The sequence below is a fragment of the Gymnodraco acuticeps genome, unplaced genomic scaffold (genome assembly GCF_902827175.1).
Source record: "Gymnodraco acuticeps unplaced genomic scaffold, fGymAcu1.1, whole genome shotgun sequence".
Classification (NCBI taxonomy): domain Eukaryota; kingdom Metazoa; phylum Chordata; class Actinopteri; order Perciformes; family Bathydraconidae; genus Gymnodraco; species Gymnodraco acuticeps.
In genome coordinates this window covers 592,899-609,823 of record NW_022990990.1, presented here as the reverse complement: position 1 = coordinate 609,823, position 16,925 = coordinate 592,899, and the positions used below count along the sequence as shown (strand labels likewise).

The 16,925-nt window shown below is 40.4% G+C and overlaps 2 protein-coding genes across 2 annotated transcripts; both read right to left on the bottom strand.

Annotated features, from left to right (window-relative positions):
• Positions 1-434: 434 nt before the first annotated feature.
• def6c (DEF6 guanine nucleotide exchange factor c) lies at positions 435-10,248 on the bottom strand. Its single transcript, XM_034235793.1, has 12 exons — positions 9,753-10,248; positions 8,930-9,070; positions 6,278-6,460; positions 4,520-4,750; positions 4,297-4,443; positions 4,084-4,192; positions 3,316-3,545; positions 2,654-2,761; positions 2,068-2,234; positions 1,179-1,377; positions 997-1,087; positions 435-834 (listed from the first exon to the last, which is right to left on the bottom strand). Exons 1-12 carry the CDS (start codon positions 9,846-9,848, stop codon positions 662-664), a joined length of 1,875 nt encoding a protein of 624 aa, XP_034091684.1. The 5' UTR covers positions 9,849-10,248; the 3' UTR covers positions 435-661.
• Positions 10,249-14,064: 3,816 nt separating this feature from the next.
• Positions 14,065-15,153, bottom strand: LOC117559141 (tetraspanin-7-like). The gene has a single exon (XM_034235812.1). It carries the CDS (start codon positions 15,151-15,153, stop codon positions 14,065-14,067), a length of 1,089 nt encoding a protein of 362 aa, XP_034091703.1.
• Between the last annotated feature and the right edge of the window lie 1,772 nt (positions 15,154-16,925).

Below are 16,925 nucleotides of genomic sequence, written 5' to 3'. Positions count from 1 at the left end.
ACTTTATATTCTAAAAACATTTACACTGACTTTCTATTATCTTCCCCTCAATAAATATCTTTGTGAGAAAAAAGGTGAACTATATGATACATTTATAATACACATACACACCAATACCAACATATGTGTGATAATCTACTCTCTGATGATAAGAGCATCCTGCTATAATTCCACTGTTTAGCCCTTTGCTGGACTTGACTGAAAATAAAGATGTGTTTAAAAATAAAGACCAAGTTAATATAGGCTACAGCATTCAGACAACCAACAAGGTAAAACCTTTTCAATCTGCGTTCAAAAATCTAAAATATACAGAAACAGAGACTTTTATTGAATTAAAATTATTTTCGGGCAGTTTAATTTTAATAAAGATATCTTAGAGCGATTGTATGAATTAAAATGTGTTTCCCATCAAAATGAAAGAGTTAACAAAATGGTTTTTTTTCATCAAAACTTTATTGTACAAAACCGTATTTCTCAAGTGAGTCAATTGTGTTGTATTAAATCCTGTATCATCACATGTTGTGTCATTATTGTTCTCCATTTTAGTGTGCATTTAATATAATAAAATTAATGTAATAATACAATGCTTATGCAGATTATTTTCTTGTATTATAAATAGCTTTTCTCCTTCCAGTCTCCACTCTCGGTCTAATCCAGATGTTTAATCTGACAGGTGGGCGGCCTCCAGCTGCTCCTCCAGCATCTCGCTGCCTTCTGGCATCTTTCTATTCTGATCGGCCCTCATCTTGTATTTAGAGATGAACTCATTACTGGCCAATGCTCCTTCCTTTTTTGGACACATGCTTTTTGATAAATTGCGATTATCCGTACGTCCTACAAAACAAAAACAAAAAACATTTTCATGACAAAGTTTGATCTTGTTCACAGACAAATTGGTTATTTAGGTCAAAAGTAGGATATATTTCAAGCGCCCTTTCGGTGAGTTTGAAAATCTCATAAATGTGATAACAGTTTCAATCAAGGTTGGTGTTTTACCTCCGGGACTGATGGGTGTCATGAGGCGGTTCAGCTGGACGTTCCAGTGTTTTACATATTGACTGGCATATCTCAGCTTCTCTTGTACCTCCTGGAATAGGAAAATCACAAAAAGTAGTTTATAGTGCATGCTTTTTTATAGTTTTAAACATGCTGCACATTGAGCTCCCACTCTTTCTTACCTCCAGGCGCTGGTGGCTCCTCTGGCGAGAAGCCTGCAGATCCTGGAGCTCCTGAGAGGCGGAGTGCAGAGCTGAGGGGGTGTCCTCGTCCGGACTGCCGTCTGAGGCCTCCTGTATGGGGCTGAGGCACTTCAAGGCCTTCTGCTGCTCCTGCAGGAGCTGGAACTGCTTCTTCTTTGCGTCTTCTTCCCGCAGCACCCTGGAAAAGAGAAGAACCCAACTGAAATCAAGTAACCTCTCAAGTCTGATAAGTTTGGCTGGTAAGGATATAGGTTTTAAGACTGAGTCATACGCATGTTTTTAAGTTTCAGTGAGACTTCTATCTTATGGGGATATCATTATCCAGTTGCAAAGAAATATCCTTAAATGCAGCCAGAAAGCATAGAAAACAGTGGCCCCTCATACCTACAGAACCTGCCTGAGACTTTTTACATTCTTACGTTTTCCCGTAAACTTTAGGATTAAAGTAATCCAGAAATATTTGCCACTAAATCCATGGACCCTTCGCATTCAAGGACTACTAATAGCTCATTCGGCGTACCTTGAATACTGAATGAAAACAAATATAGGATGTGTTTTAACACTGCTACTTTATTCCTCGGCAGCATTATACTTCCTGTTTATAATCCCCAAAGCTTTATGGGAAGAAGTCATTCAACTTAAGAGAAGAATTACAAATAATAAGAACTTTTAACAGTATGTCTTCATGTTGAACTTACATATTTAGTTGCATTAGAAAGGTTGATAATGTCTAATCAACATGGTGCTTATGTGACACTCTCCTTTATTGGTTCCTACTTTGCCCTGTGTGAAAATGCAGTGTGGGACTTTGAAAACATCTGGTTTAGAGAAGGCTATAATAGGAATACAGTTGGTGTTTGTTTATCACCTCTCCAGTTCCTGTCTGGCCCTCTCCTCCTCCAGCCGGGCGTGGATCTCCATGTTGAGAGCAGACTCCAGTTTCTGCTGAATCAGCTCCAACTCCTGAATCCTCTTCTTCTGTTGCTCAGCCTCCTTTTCCTTCTCCTGCATCTCTGCCTGCATGCTTTCTCTCAGCTAGGACACACACACACACACACACACACACACACACACACACACACACACACACACACACACACACACACACACACACACACACACACACACACACACACACACACACACACACACACACACACACACACACACACACACACACACACACACACACACACACACACACACACACACACACACACACACACACACACACACACACACACACACACACACACACACACACACACACACACACACACACTGAGCGGAAATAGCTGACCTTTTCCTGATTCACCTTTTCCATGAATCTCACCACATAAACTCGCTGAAGGTAAAGCCTGACATTTACACCGCCAATGTTTTGGTGCTCTTTTCAGAACTCTGAATTCAGCGAATCATAAATAAACGTTGACATCTGGAAAACTTTCTCTCACCGACTCGGCCTCCTTCAGCTGTCTCTCCAGCTCCATCTGTACCTCCTTCTGTTTCCTCCTCTCTTTTTCCTCGGCCTCCCTTCGTTTGGTTTCTAATTCACGCGCATGCTGCAAGACACAGATAAAGTTAAAGGTTCAAACAAAGCTATGAGTTATCGTCCCCCAGTTGTGTAAAGTAACTAAGTATATATATTAAAGTACTATATGAAAGTACAATTCTGAGCTACTTGAGTATTTGCTACTTTGAACTTCTACCCCACTACAATTCAGAGGTGAATTGTGTACTTTTACTACACAACATTTATTTTACACCTTTAGTTGCTTTGCAATTTCGGATTAATGTTAAACAACATAATCAACACTTAAATAAGACTTTAATTTGGATTACATTTGCATGCTACCCTGAAATGAATTAAATAATTAAAACTAGCTGCACTTTTACCAGCTTGATATACACATTAATGCATCAATAATTATAATCAAAACATGTAATATGTATTTTTCTAAAATCCGCCAATCTGCATAAAAAAAATGTGTTTGGTACTTTAGTTATATTCAGATGCTAATACTTTTGTACTTTTACATGGGTAACATTTTGAATAGAGGACTTTTACTTGTAACAGAGTACATTCTGGTACTTCTACTTTTTCCTCCATTCTCACCTGTATGATACTTTCTATTTCTAAATCCTGTCTGTCTTTGTCTTTCTCCATCTTCTCCATCTCCTGGATGTTGGAGTCGTCTGATAGGCTGCTCAGGCTGCTGCCGCTGCTCCGGGCGCTCCGGCTGCGCTCCCGGTGGCTGTGTTCCCTCTGGACCCGCCGCTTCAGCTTCAGCACGAAGTGAAGAGAGGCCTTCGCCTCGCCCTGGAGACGGAGGGCTGTCTGAAGAGCTGGAGAAAGGGAAGGGAAAAAAGAAAAGACCCCCATTATTTTAATAAAGATGCATGGTACACTTTTAAATATTATTTGTATATATTTAATTTTTTTAATTTATTTTATATTTAACTTTCCTGTACATCTTTTAATTAAGTATTTTTATTTTATTCTGTCTTTTATTTATATTGTATTGTATTGCATTGTTTCTATGCACAAATTAAACTTTGACAATAGATCCAACACATAACACAGTGAGCACTTAAAATAAATAATTATAATAAAAGAAAACTGTGACATATGGGAAAACAATCGCTTTCTTGCAGTTAGATGAGAACATGGACACAACGGTCTGCACAGTTCAGACAGCAGCTGGATAGGAATGTTATCAATCTTTTCATCTAACCACCCAAAATGCCAAACTATTCCTCTAAAATGTTCTTTAAAAAGCCAGTGAATAAATTAGAGCCCCCAGTGATCACACACACAATGAATCACTGCAGTCAAAATGTAATGACTGACTGTTTGCTAACACTTATATACACACCAACACACCTTGAGTCCACTCCACCTTCTGTCTCTGGTCGGACGCGCTCATCTCAAAGGTTTTAGTGTGAGTCTTCACACAGAACAAACAGCGCTTCCCCTCCCTGTCTGCAATAGTCTGAGACAGATTGAGGGTTAAAGGATTTCAGGACTTTGCCTGAACACATCCAAAGATACTGCATAATGAAACGTGCAGTGTTTACGCTACATTTCCTCACCCACCTCTATGACACAGCTCTTATCCAGCTGGATCTCCCCTCTCTTGTCTTTTAATGCCTCGCTGACGTAGTAAGCCATGGAGGAGGGCTTCAGCACAAACCAGCGCTCAGTCCAGTTCCTGCGTACATGGCCCTTTTTCCACATATAACCCTGGAAAACAAAGGAGTTTTAGAAACACAAAACTGACGAGCTCGATGACAAACAGAAAAAGGAGGAAAATACTCACCCTTTTGAGAACATTGTGATACATCTCAAGAAAGACCTCGTTCAGAGCCAGACTGAAGGCCTCGGCGCTGGTGACCCTCAGCAGCCGGCCAGCAGCCATGTGCTCCAGGAAGGTCCATACAGACATGTCACTCTCCTGCACCGGGGCATCCTGGGATATTAAGTCCTCCAGTGGCTTCCCGTCCCACTCCTGGCTCATAGCTGTGGAGATTTTCTTGAGGAGATACTCCACCTAAAAGCATTCAAATATTAGAATGAAATCGTTTGGTGTGTTGAGGCTGGTCCAAACTTGCAAAGTGAAGCGATGTCGACTGAAAACATTTATTTTTCTCAAATGTGTGATTTTAATCTCAGAGTTTTTTCTCACACATGTATGACCTATAATCCGAGTATATTCTAACTTTACCATTTTAATCTCAGAGAATATCCAAGTTTTGACTGAATTCTTGGAAATTCATTTTTCTCCTCAAAATCCTACACCCCTTACCCGGGCTCTTAATTATCATGTGTATACTTCTTTACCTACACTATCCATAATACGCCCCTGTACATATCGTACCGATGTATTTCTGTTACTAAATGTACTTTTACAGAGGAAAGCTACTGAGCTGATAAGACAAAAGCAGTTTATTTTTGTCTCTGTCGACAGGAAACCAAAAGCTTAATGGAGGAAGCGGCGGAAGGAAGAGACTCATTAACTTTCTAACTTGCACTTGCTTTTTTCTACTGTGAAAAAATGTGAATCATTCCGACTTTGTTAGACCACCAGCAGGGTTTATATGGAACATAATACTTCTAGTAGTTAGGAGATCACATTAGAGACTCCCTTAAAGCCATTGTTGTTGCCTTGCGATATGTTGCCTTGCGATATGTTGCCTTGCGATATGTTGCCTTTCGATATGTTGCCTTGCGATATGTTACCTTGCGATATGTTGCTTTGCGATATGTTGCCTTGCGATATGTTGCCTTTCGATATGTTGCCTTGCGATATGTTACCTTGCGATATGTTGCCTTGTTGCGATATGTTGCCTTTCGATATGTTGCCTTGCGATATGTTGCCTTTCGATATGTTGCCTTGCGATATGTTGCCTTTCAATATGTTGTCTTGCGATATGTTGCCTTGCGATATGTTACCTTGCGATATGTTGCCTTGTTGCGATATGTTACCTTGCGATATGTTGTCTTGCGATATGTTGCCTTGCGATATGTTACCTTGCGATATGTTGCCTTGTGATATGTTACCTTGCGATATGTTGCCTTGCGATATGTTACCTTGCGATATGTTACCTTGTTGCGATATGTTACCTTGTTGCGATATGTTACCTTGCGATATGTTGCCTTGTTGCGATATGTTACCTTGCGATATGTTACCTTGCGATATGTTGCCTTGCGATATGTTGTCTTACGATATGTTACCTTGCGATATGTTGCCTTGCGATATGTTACCTTGCGATATGTTACCTTGCGATATGTTCTCTTGCGATATGTTGCCTTGCGATATGTTGCCTTGCGATATGTTGCCTTGTTGCGATATGTTGCCTTGTTGCGATATGTTGCCTTGTTGCGATATGTTACCTTGCGAAACTTGATTTGCCTTATGAATGTTAAGGAAGGAATTCCTGCACTTTATTTATTTATTTTCTTTTGCTGTACAATGCCAAAATGCATTTTATACTCTAAAATATAATTATGATAGACTTGAGTCACACTTGCTGTTGTCTCCTACCACACATTCCTGTTTCATCGTCAACAGCTTTACCTCCTCAGGTATCATCACCAGTGGGTAGCGGTCTTCAGACAACAGGCTGAATAAACAGAAGAGCTTGAAACAGTCTCTTTCCGATAGCATCGCCCCCTGTGGTAACCCTCTGAAGTTCTTCTTCATGGTCATCATCCAGCACAGGTCGTCAAACTTCTCCTTGTCAAACATCCCCTCTTTGACCTGAAAACACAGAAAAGAGACTTGTTTAACTGCTCTTAATTGGAAAACTGTGGACCAAGAATGCTAATGTGGATTGAAGAAAATGCATCACAATGTCAATGGAAAAGATACGGCATATAACATTTTTTGAGGAAATGTGGACCTTTAAAGGTCCCCTAATTGACTCTTCTTCAACAATCTATTAGGTCTCAGATATATACAAAACATGTCTCTGAAGTGTTTGGCTTGAAATACCAAATATGCATTGCAGCATGCCATAAACCCCTCTGCTTCAGCTCTGTTTTAAAAGTGCTGATTCTGTGTCTGTAGCTTTAAATGAAAAATAAATGCCCAACTCGAACGCCCCCTCCGTTTAAAAAAACATAATGGTGCTCTAGCAGGAGATTCAGGTGATAAGGTGGGCAGGTGTTACCTTGGTTGGTTATTGGCTAACAACCCAAAAAAACATTGTGACATCACAAAGTGGCCAAAATCGAATAAGCTGATTTTCGGACAGGTTTCTATATAGATGGATCAGGACAAAAAGAGAGAGAATCTTTGTTCCTGAAACTTTCCGAATATCTTAACACAGAGGGGACACATGGTTATGACTAAAAGACATACAAGTGGATTTTGCACAACAGGTTCATTCATGCACTTCTCAAGACATGGAGGCAATGTAGGTTCTTTATTTGTTTGATTAGATTATTATGATGATTTCATGGTTGATTGACCTAATTGTAAGTCACTTTATATAATTGCATTCGCTAAATTAAATGTAATTTATGATAATTTTGTCCATTTATTAACTATTTAACTGAGGATAGGGATGGGGTGATGGGAGGGAGAACAGGGTGGAAAATATATATATATATATATATATATATATATATATATATATATATACCATATCACCCCAATTCTGGCTTCATTGCATTGGCTTCCAGTTCGGTTCAGAATATATTTTAAACTCCTTTTATTTGTTTTTAAAGCCCTAAATGGGCTGGCTCCTGCCTATATAGCCGAACTCCTCCATCGCTACACCCCAGGCAGAGCCTTAAGGTCGGCTGATCAGCTGTTGTTGATAGTGCCTAAGAGTCTAAGATCAGGCTTAAAACCCGAGGGCATCGAGCTTTTGCAGCGGCTGGCCCTAGGCTCTGGAATACTTTGCCCCTCCATGTGAGGTCGGCCCAGACCCTGTTTTTTTTTTAATCAACACTTAAAACTCACTTTTTCTCTTTGGCTTTTGTTTAATTATCTATTTATTCATTTATTTATTTATTCATTCATTTATTTATTCATTTATTTATTTATTTATTTATTTATTCATTTAGTTCTTTATTTTAATATTTCTAACATAACATAGGATTTCATAAAGTATTTTTAAAATAGTTTATACATTATTCAAATATAGGAATAGTAGATAGGATTACTTAAAATATAGTACCTTATATTTCATATTTTTTCCCTTTAGACCCTTGCGGTTTATTCTTAAAAACCCTTACCCTTACACACCCCCCATTTTCCCTCTGCTGGTCTATGGCCTTGTAGAGGGTAACGGGGTACAGAGTCGCTTAGATAAGCGGGGGAGTGCATCTGACGAAGAGATAGGTTGTTGTGCTCCCTATCTCTGTTTCTTATCTATCTCTAATAGAACTGCTCGGGTCTTGATAGATTGAGTGGGGAAGTTCATGAGATCTTTCTAGAGGGTTATCAAGAATAACTTTTATCCAATGACCTTTTCCCTCTCTGTCTCTGTCTGTGTATTCTCTTGTTCCGATTAACCCAGCCAAATCTTTTTTCTTGTTTTGTATCTATATCTACGCCGGGATCCGGAGTCGAGGCTGATCCTCTTGCTGTAGTCCTGTGTCTTGGATCCTCTATGCTGAGTTCTGGATTAAGTCGTGGACTTCGGGTCATGGCTGAACCTGTCTCTGCGGTCCTGCCTTGGGTCTCGTCATGCTGCTTCCCTGATGGCTTCCACAGGATTGTAGCTGACATCCTCGTGGATTCATCTTCTTATTACAGACACATGCATTTCCTAACATTCGGTCTATATGCTGTAAAATGTATTATCTCTTTGATTTACACACGGCATCTATTGCACGTCTGTCCGTCCTGGGAGAGGGATCCCTCCTCTGTTGCTCTCCCTGAGGTTTCTCACATTTTTTCCCCTTAAAATGTGGGGTTTCTCTGGAAGTTTTTCCTTGTACGATGTGAGGGTCTAAGGATAGAGGGTGTCGTTTTTCTCATACTGATATTCTGAACAATCTTTGCTGTTGTATTTGCTGTAAAGTGTCTCTACTGTAGGCTATTTTTATTATATGTACAGCACTTTGGCTCGACCAAAAATCGTTTATAAATGTGCTATATAAATAAAACTTGATTTGATTTGATATACATATATATATATCGGGAAATGTATAAATGCACAGATATATTCACAGAAAAAAATAAAACATATAAAACATTTCTGTTTATAACTGCTACCTTATCCAGTATATATTTGTTGAGGTAGGGCATGTAGCCGTGATTAGACACCGGCCCATCGTCATCATCCTGGAAGTGTTCCTCCAGAGTCACCGGGTCGTGTGGGATGTTCAGCACTGTGTACAGGTTGTGGGACAGCACCTGAAGAACACACACATATACAGGTGATTAGTCACATAAACACATCATCTCAATGTTTTCTTCTGTGCTCAGCAGATTTCTTCATACACACACAACCCCAGACAGCTGTTTCAAAGCATGTCAGGACAGATTTCTGCTATTTCCCTGGATTCTTCTCTCTACAGAGGATCTGTCAGGCATGTAGGGACTGGACGGAGCTACATGACAGACAAAAAATCAAACTCACTGAGGGGAAACATGGCTAAATAAGATCAATACTGTTTTATCTCTTACATTATTTGATACACTGACAGTGCTGGTATTATGTCACTGTTTATGTTTCTGTGCCACAGAGAAAGATTGGACTTTGAACTTGAAACTGGGCACATGCTTCTCCTTCAGTTTGATCAGGTTATGTGCAATTTAGAAAAAAAGCTTTATCAAATATTTGAACTCGTATGTGAGCTTGAAGGGCGTTTATGTTGAAACTGTTCTCAGATTACAATGTTTATTCACCCAGTACAAGTAAGTATTTCACTTGATGCAAATACAACGATATATGGTTGAGTTTTGGCTTGTTTTCAGCCACAAAAGGTTATTTGAATGGAAAAAGTATCACAGTTAAAGTCAGTTTTAGTGTCCAGTGGACGGACCTCGCTCTCAGTTTCCTGATCTTAAATTGCCTGCATACATTCCTGCTTACCTTTAACTGTGATTTGGACACTTTGCCGCATTTTTCGACGTCCAGCGATGTGAAAGCGTACCAGATAGACTTGAGGAGTTCGGTTTTTAAGTCCATTTTGGAGACGTCTCTGTGCGCAAAAACAAATGCATTTCCAAGCGCAGCGCGGTGGCTTTTACTCAGCGACGGTCCAGCGAGTGGTGGAGAGAATTGCCAAATATAATGTGGGGCAGAGTACAGGCTGCTGTGCAAACTGCAAAGCACCGAGAGGATTCAGATAGGCCACACTTAAAGAGGCGGAGAGAAGAGACAAAGGTATATACTTTACTCTGTGTTCAATAATATAAAAAAAGATTAAAAAAAGGTTTGGTTTACATTCTTCCCAATACTGTCTGGATACCGTTCTTCCAAGCCACTCCTTAAAACATGTAACGGAATACAATTACAACAGTTTAAGGGCAAATCACATATATCCAAGCTAAATCCCCGAGCAATAGCACATTTATCCAGGCTACAGTTTAGATTTTTGATTTCCTCAAAGTGATACCAGCAAAACCAAGAATACAGATTCATGAGGCTTTAATGACACACCCCTTAGCTTTAGTACAGTTGTAGTAGAGAGTTTAAATATATTTTAAAATAATATATAGTATGTATTTATGTAATTCAAGGTTGTAATGGTGGCTATTCAAGAAAACATTATGAATTCATCAATGTGACGCTTAATATTCCTAATTTTATGATATACTTGGAGCTGTGGAGATCTGATGGTGACAATCATTTGCACCACTGTTCAACTTTTTGTCCCTTCTGGTGATCATTTGTTTTGGTAGAATTTAAGTCAAGTCAAGTGCATGTTAAAGCACCCAACCCAAAATGTTATTTAGAGGGCTTGGGAGCATAACGCCCTTTGTGGTTTCCCTGACTTAAGTTGTCGTTCCAACATATTTCAGATCTCCTACATAATGTGATGCCACTGCTGGTGGAGAACCTCAGGCTAATTAGGTTAAACAAGGGCAGTGTAATCAGACAGAATATACCCACAAGCCTTGTTAGAACACAATGTAGGCTAATCAATACCAGAATAGGGTCATGAAAAAGTAATTATATGGAGGCCACAACCCAGAGTGGATATATGTTGGCTTTAAAGTAATCTTTATGATGAATTATAATTATCTACAGTAGCTATGTAGCATTGTTGATGGTTTTAGGCCCATAAACAAATCAATGTTAGGTCACGCTGTTGTGTTTTGTCACGCTCAGCAGTGCGTCTGCATCTGTTGTCTCCCTTCAAGGTCGGATCTAATCACCCATGTCTCAGGTGGTATAAATGAGATGTCGTTCAGTTGGCCATAATTCAGAATTTCCCGTCCAGAGGTCTCATTGAGGATCGACCACTCCCAGCGCAGAGAATTTACCACCTTTGCACAATCCCAGCACAGCCTTACTCAGGTCTTTAAAAGGCCCATTGGCGGTTCAAATCTGCCATCTGTCACAATGAGGGATTTCATTTATTTTGCACTTTTAAGAGGAACAAATGTGCATTAAAACCCAAAAAGTGCTCTTCAGTGATTCACAAGAGGTTTATTAGACATTACATACTTTTATGTGGCTTTACTAATACCATATGTTGTCTGCATATTGACATACATAAATGTATCATTACATAATACCATTGCTATTTATATATTTACTATGTTCAAGGGCATTTACCTTGACATTCCCACCCCTGGTCAAATCGATATCATATCTGTGATAGTAAAGATTCTTTTTTATTGGTGACATATAGTTTCAGTCATGCTTGTTTGCACTCTTGGTGATTAATATACATTATAGCTACTGACCAAATAATAGGTGTGTCATACATTACAATGTAAGAGAAATCAAAAACTGTCCTAGGAGAGATCTGATAATAATGGCCCCAATGTGAGACATGGCAGCCATGGCTATATGTGAAGCTACAGACAGTTAGCTTAGTGTAGCTAAAAGACTATAAACTGGTCGAAACAGCTAGCCTGGCTCTGTCTAATTATAACAAAATCCACCTCCCAACCCCTTAAAAGCCCCTTTTGGCCTATATACACTGAACACAAATATAAACGCAACACTTTCGTTTTTGCTCCCATTTTTCATGAGATGAACTCAAAGATCTAAAACATTTTCTATATACACAAAATAACCATTTCTCTCAAATATTGTTCACAAATCTGCAAAAATCTGTGATAGTGAGCACTTCTCTTTTGCCGAGATAATCCATCCCACCTCACAGGTGTGGCATATCAAGATGCTGATTAGACAGCATGATTATTGCACAGGTGTGCCTTAGGCTGGCCACAATAAAGGGGGTAGGGTTAGGGTTAGGGTAATGTTGTGAATTGAGTGGCCCATGGTGGTGGTGGGGTTATGGTATGGGCAGGCGTATGTTATGGACGACGAACACAGGCCACTCGATTCACAACATTACCCTAACCCTAACCCTACCCCTCACACCAGATACTGACTGGTTTTCGGACCCCCGCAGAACCCCCAATAAAGCAAAACTGCACGTTTCAGAGTGGCCTTTTATTGTGGCCAGCCTAAGGCACACCTGCGCAATAATCATTCTGTCTAATCAGCATCTTGATATGCCACACCTGTGAGGTGGGATGGATTATCTCGGCAAAGGAGAAGTGCTCACTATCACAGATTTTTTCAGATTTGTGAACAATATTTGAGAGAAATGGTTATTTTGTGTATATAGAAAATGTTTTAGATCTTTGAGTTCATCTCATGAAAAATGGGAGCAAAAACAAAAGTGTTGCGTTTATATTTGTGTTCAGTGTATCTGTCACTTAACTAGTGCATTAACTAGCTAGGCTTTATGTAATGCTAAGGCTAACTGGCTGCTATCATGAGCTTCTTAATAAAGGTTTATATATAAATGTATTTCATTCAACTTGAGTTTAATATTAAAGATGAGTTTCATGCTACTAAGCTAGTGGGTTGCACAACATCTGTGTCATGCCAATGTAGTTGAGCATTTAATGTTATATGTTATTCACAATACAGTTATTTTGTGCTTCCGAATAAAAAAACGTGAGTTATTTCTGAATAAGCAAACAAGCACATCTACAGGGAATTATTTTGAAGCAGTTGTTATCTTACAAAAGCACCTCACCATTACAGCGTGTCAGATGTATAGACAGTGCAAAACACTACAGACAGCAATATATTATTAAGCTATTTTATAAAGCACCATTTTACACATTGTAGTTTTTGTGATGGGAACAGTAAATGACGCAGATACAAATATCTGTTTAAAACAGACAGCCTAAATGATCTGAGATGGAAAACTGCTGGTGAACATTCCTGTGCATTTGGTGGCAAGATGTAGTAGATCCCAGGATCTCCTAAAAATAGAATAGTTTAACCCTTAATTTTTACATTCTATACAATAATGCATAATTCATGCCAATATTTGAACACTTCTGAACCAAATCAGAGGGCAAAGTCATGTTGTACTGCTTTGAAATTAAAAAACTTAAGCTTATTCATTTCCCAACCCTATTTGTGATGTTAGACTTCTCATTTGCAGGCATCAAATGGACACAACTCTCACCTCTTTTTTAAATTGTGCTGATCAGGCAAACACTGAGTGCAAAAGAGTTGAAAAATGTAAGTAGATGCTGTGTCTTGATGTTTTATTTACCATTACATTCCCATGTTCTTTTAATAATATCCTTACAACTATGAGTGTTGGAGCAGATTTTGGAGCATTCAACCGAACAAACCAAGCCCAGTATTGATAGCCATTTTCCAATGAAAGTAACTAGCAGCACAAGCTCTGAAAGTTGTTTAACTATCGCAAAAGCCACTTCAGGCCTCCCTCCAAAGCCACTCCCCCAAAAAATACAAGTATGAATGTAAACATTTCATAGTGAGCATAAACTACAAATATTGCTATTTTTACTGCTCACAGCGGTAAGGCTAGCAGCTTGTGGGAGACTCCGTTGAGTGCATGCCAGAGCCAATGCAGCTAGACATCATGATCAGAGTTCTACACATTTGGCTTAAGCTTGCTGTTAGCGATGCCACTAAAACAAAACCCAAAGCTCTGTAATTTGATGTTCCTTTTTGAAAGGCCCAAAAGGAGTTGTAGTTGATTTTTCAAGACACCCAACATGATCTATGCAGAAAATGAACAAGATTTGTTATCCTGTTAACATGGGCGCCGGAAATAACTTCCTACACTTTGCAACTCTTACTCTTTAAGGGCATTGTAAATCCCCTATCATACATATTTACAATGTGTTCAATCCTTGGTTTAAGTTGCATAATTATTTGTAATTGACCATTAATGTGCGACAACACGTCGGTGTTGCCTTGGTGCCATTTTGTTAGCCAGTAGACAAGCCAGGGCAATGCCTCCGATCTGGGTGAAGGCCAATCCCAACACAGTGGCGGCAATGTGGAAGACGTTGTCGTTGACCAGGCTGAAGACTTTGCTGAAGCAGCCGTGTTGATGGATTCCTGCAGCTTCTACTCCTTCAACATCATCCAACAATAGAGGTCGATTCTTGCAGCCCTTGCGACTCATGCAGCAGCTGTCCGGCAGGGACACCAAGGTGCCGTTCTCGTTGGGCAGAAAGGTCATATGCTGGATGGCCCAATCTGAAGAGAGCCAGTCACGCCAACCCTCAGCTCCACAACACTTCAGGGCCCTCTGCAGGCTGTCTAATGCATCGGCACGGCCTTCATCCTTGGTATAGCCGGCCACCGCTCGATGTAAGCCACTGCGAAATCCTCCGGCAATGTCTTCTCGATAGAAGAGACCTGAGAGTCCAGCTGCCAAACCGGCTATCAGTGCAGTAAGTTGAAAGAACCCGTACGCCCTGAGCACGCAGGGCAGGTTTGCAGCCACCCCTAGACAGCCCAGGAAGCCCCAGGTGGTGACGGCTGCCCCTGTGAACAGAAGGATGAGCGGGGCGTTGGGGTAGTGATTGGCCGACAGTAGCATGTAGTCTGCCAGTGAGATCTGTGCCCACACACCCAGGGTGAAGATGGCCAAGCCAACTGCCCAGAAGAGGCAGCTGAAGGCCAGGAGACCCAGACGCAGGAGGTGCATGACTCCCACCGGGCGGCAGCAAGGTGGAGCAGTGCTCGTAGGCTGAGGGTCAGGGGTCGCCAGCGAGCCGTCCGAGCACATAGACAAGGACAGTCGCTGCTGCTGCTGGTGGAGCTGCTCCTCCTGCTCTTGGTAAGTGGACAGCAGGTAGCCAGGGATTGCAGAAGGTCGACGAGGTAGAGGAGGTGGGGAGAGCAGGTCGAAACCCCGTGGAGAAGACAGTCGTCGCACAGCCAGCTGCTGGTGTTCCCAGTCCAAAGCTTGTCTGCTGGGACTCAGTCGAGCTGACAGCGAGTCGTAAGGCAGTGCGGAGCTCATGATCCAGACTTCGGCTTTATCTACCCCTCTCTCTCTTCGACACACTCCTCTCCCTTTCTTTCTCGATCAGTGCCTTCACTGTCGATCTCCTGCAACACCAGACCCCCCCACCCCACTTCTTTATGGCTGGTAATTAAAGTGCCATAAACACCACCAATGCCGACCAAACTGTAAATCACGTTGATGGGTGTCGCGTCGCGCCGTTATCTTCATCCACAGCCCCCTTGTCTCCACCGTATTTATTTGTTTATTCCGGCCGTTTGTTCCACCTGCATGGTCACCAGCTCTGTGAATTCCTCCGACGGTATTAACATCCAGACATCTGGCTGCTCGCTGCTGCACCAGGCTGTGGTCAAGGTGAGAGGTGATTGCAGTGGAAAGGACCTGATATCCGCCCATGCACACCCTCTCTCGGCGTGGAGGAGACATCCCTTTGTAATGTCTTTGTGAAATGTGAAAACTTGATGATTGACTTTAATGATAAAGCGACAAATGAAAATATGAGCTGTAGGAGCAAGTGTTTAGAGCTCTTGGATTGTATGTGAAAATCAATTATTTTTTGTGACGTCTATGTAGAAGTCAATAACATAAAAACATATTTTAAATGTGTGGATTTATTTGACTTTTTTTTTTATATAAAGACCACAAAACACAAATTAATCCGTTTAACATTTTTACAATAAAAAAGTGGAATCCTGACCCAAGAAATAGACTTAAATGGGTACCACTTTACAATAAGACTACCCTTATAAAGGATTCATAAAGGGTTTATAATTAGGTTATGAATTCGGTTGTAAACACTTTATTAATCATTAAGAACCATTTATAAACCAGTTCTAACATAGTTTTCATACATCAACACAGGCTCACTATTTGGCAAGATGACTAAGCCTTATATTGGCTACTTAGCGAGAATCAACTCAGTGAGCAACAGATACCAAGGATGCTGGCTGATGAAGAAGACGAAGTAAACTAAGTAGTCAATATAAGGCTTAGCAGTACAGATAAATGTGGGCTCACTATTTGGCAAGCAACCGGTCACAGTTGCCCTGTTTATCTCATGTCTTATAAAAGCTTATTAATTACTTGTAAAGTGTTCACAACCTAATTAATAAATTAATTGCAAACTATTCGTAAACCCTTTATAAGGGTAGTCTTATTGTAAAGTGGTACCCTTAAATGTAACATAGTCACTATTTAGTTGCACACCAGGAAAATTCTACAGTTTGATTGTCTCAACTAGCAAATGTTTTTTTCTCACAAAACACAAGTATGCTAAAAATAGATGGTCTTTTTAGACTGTAACTACTCTTTGTTAAATGATGCATCCAGTGTTATCCGGGTAATTCCTTCTACCTTCTGTAGAGGAAATGAGGCAATGTTTATGGTGTTTATAATTAATCTGTGCTCTATAAGCATCAGCTCACTGGGTTTTATGAGCACTCATGGCAGAAATGAAGAAACACATCACCTGACACATGCATGATGACATTTCAAAGGCACCTCCAATAGGCCTGCAGCTCCTTGAAAACACAACAGAGTGGAGAAGAGGTGCGGGGAATCCACTCCTTTGTTTTGGTGGCTGGAGAATTGCCCTTTTGAAACAGGCACAACAAAAGCAACATTTAGGAAAGACCTCAAGTCTCCATCCATGTGTGACCGTACAAAAAGAAAGCCTTGACTACTGGGACCGTCTTGGTCATATATGACAAGTGTTTGTAGCAGTTCTACCAAAGAGTACTTATTCCTTCGTACATTGTCATATTTGTTAA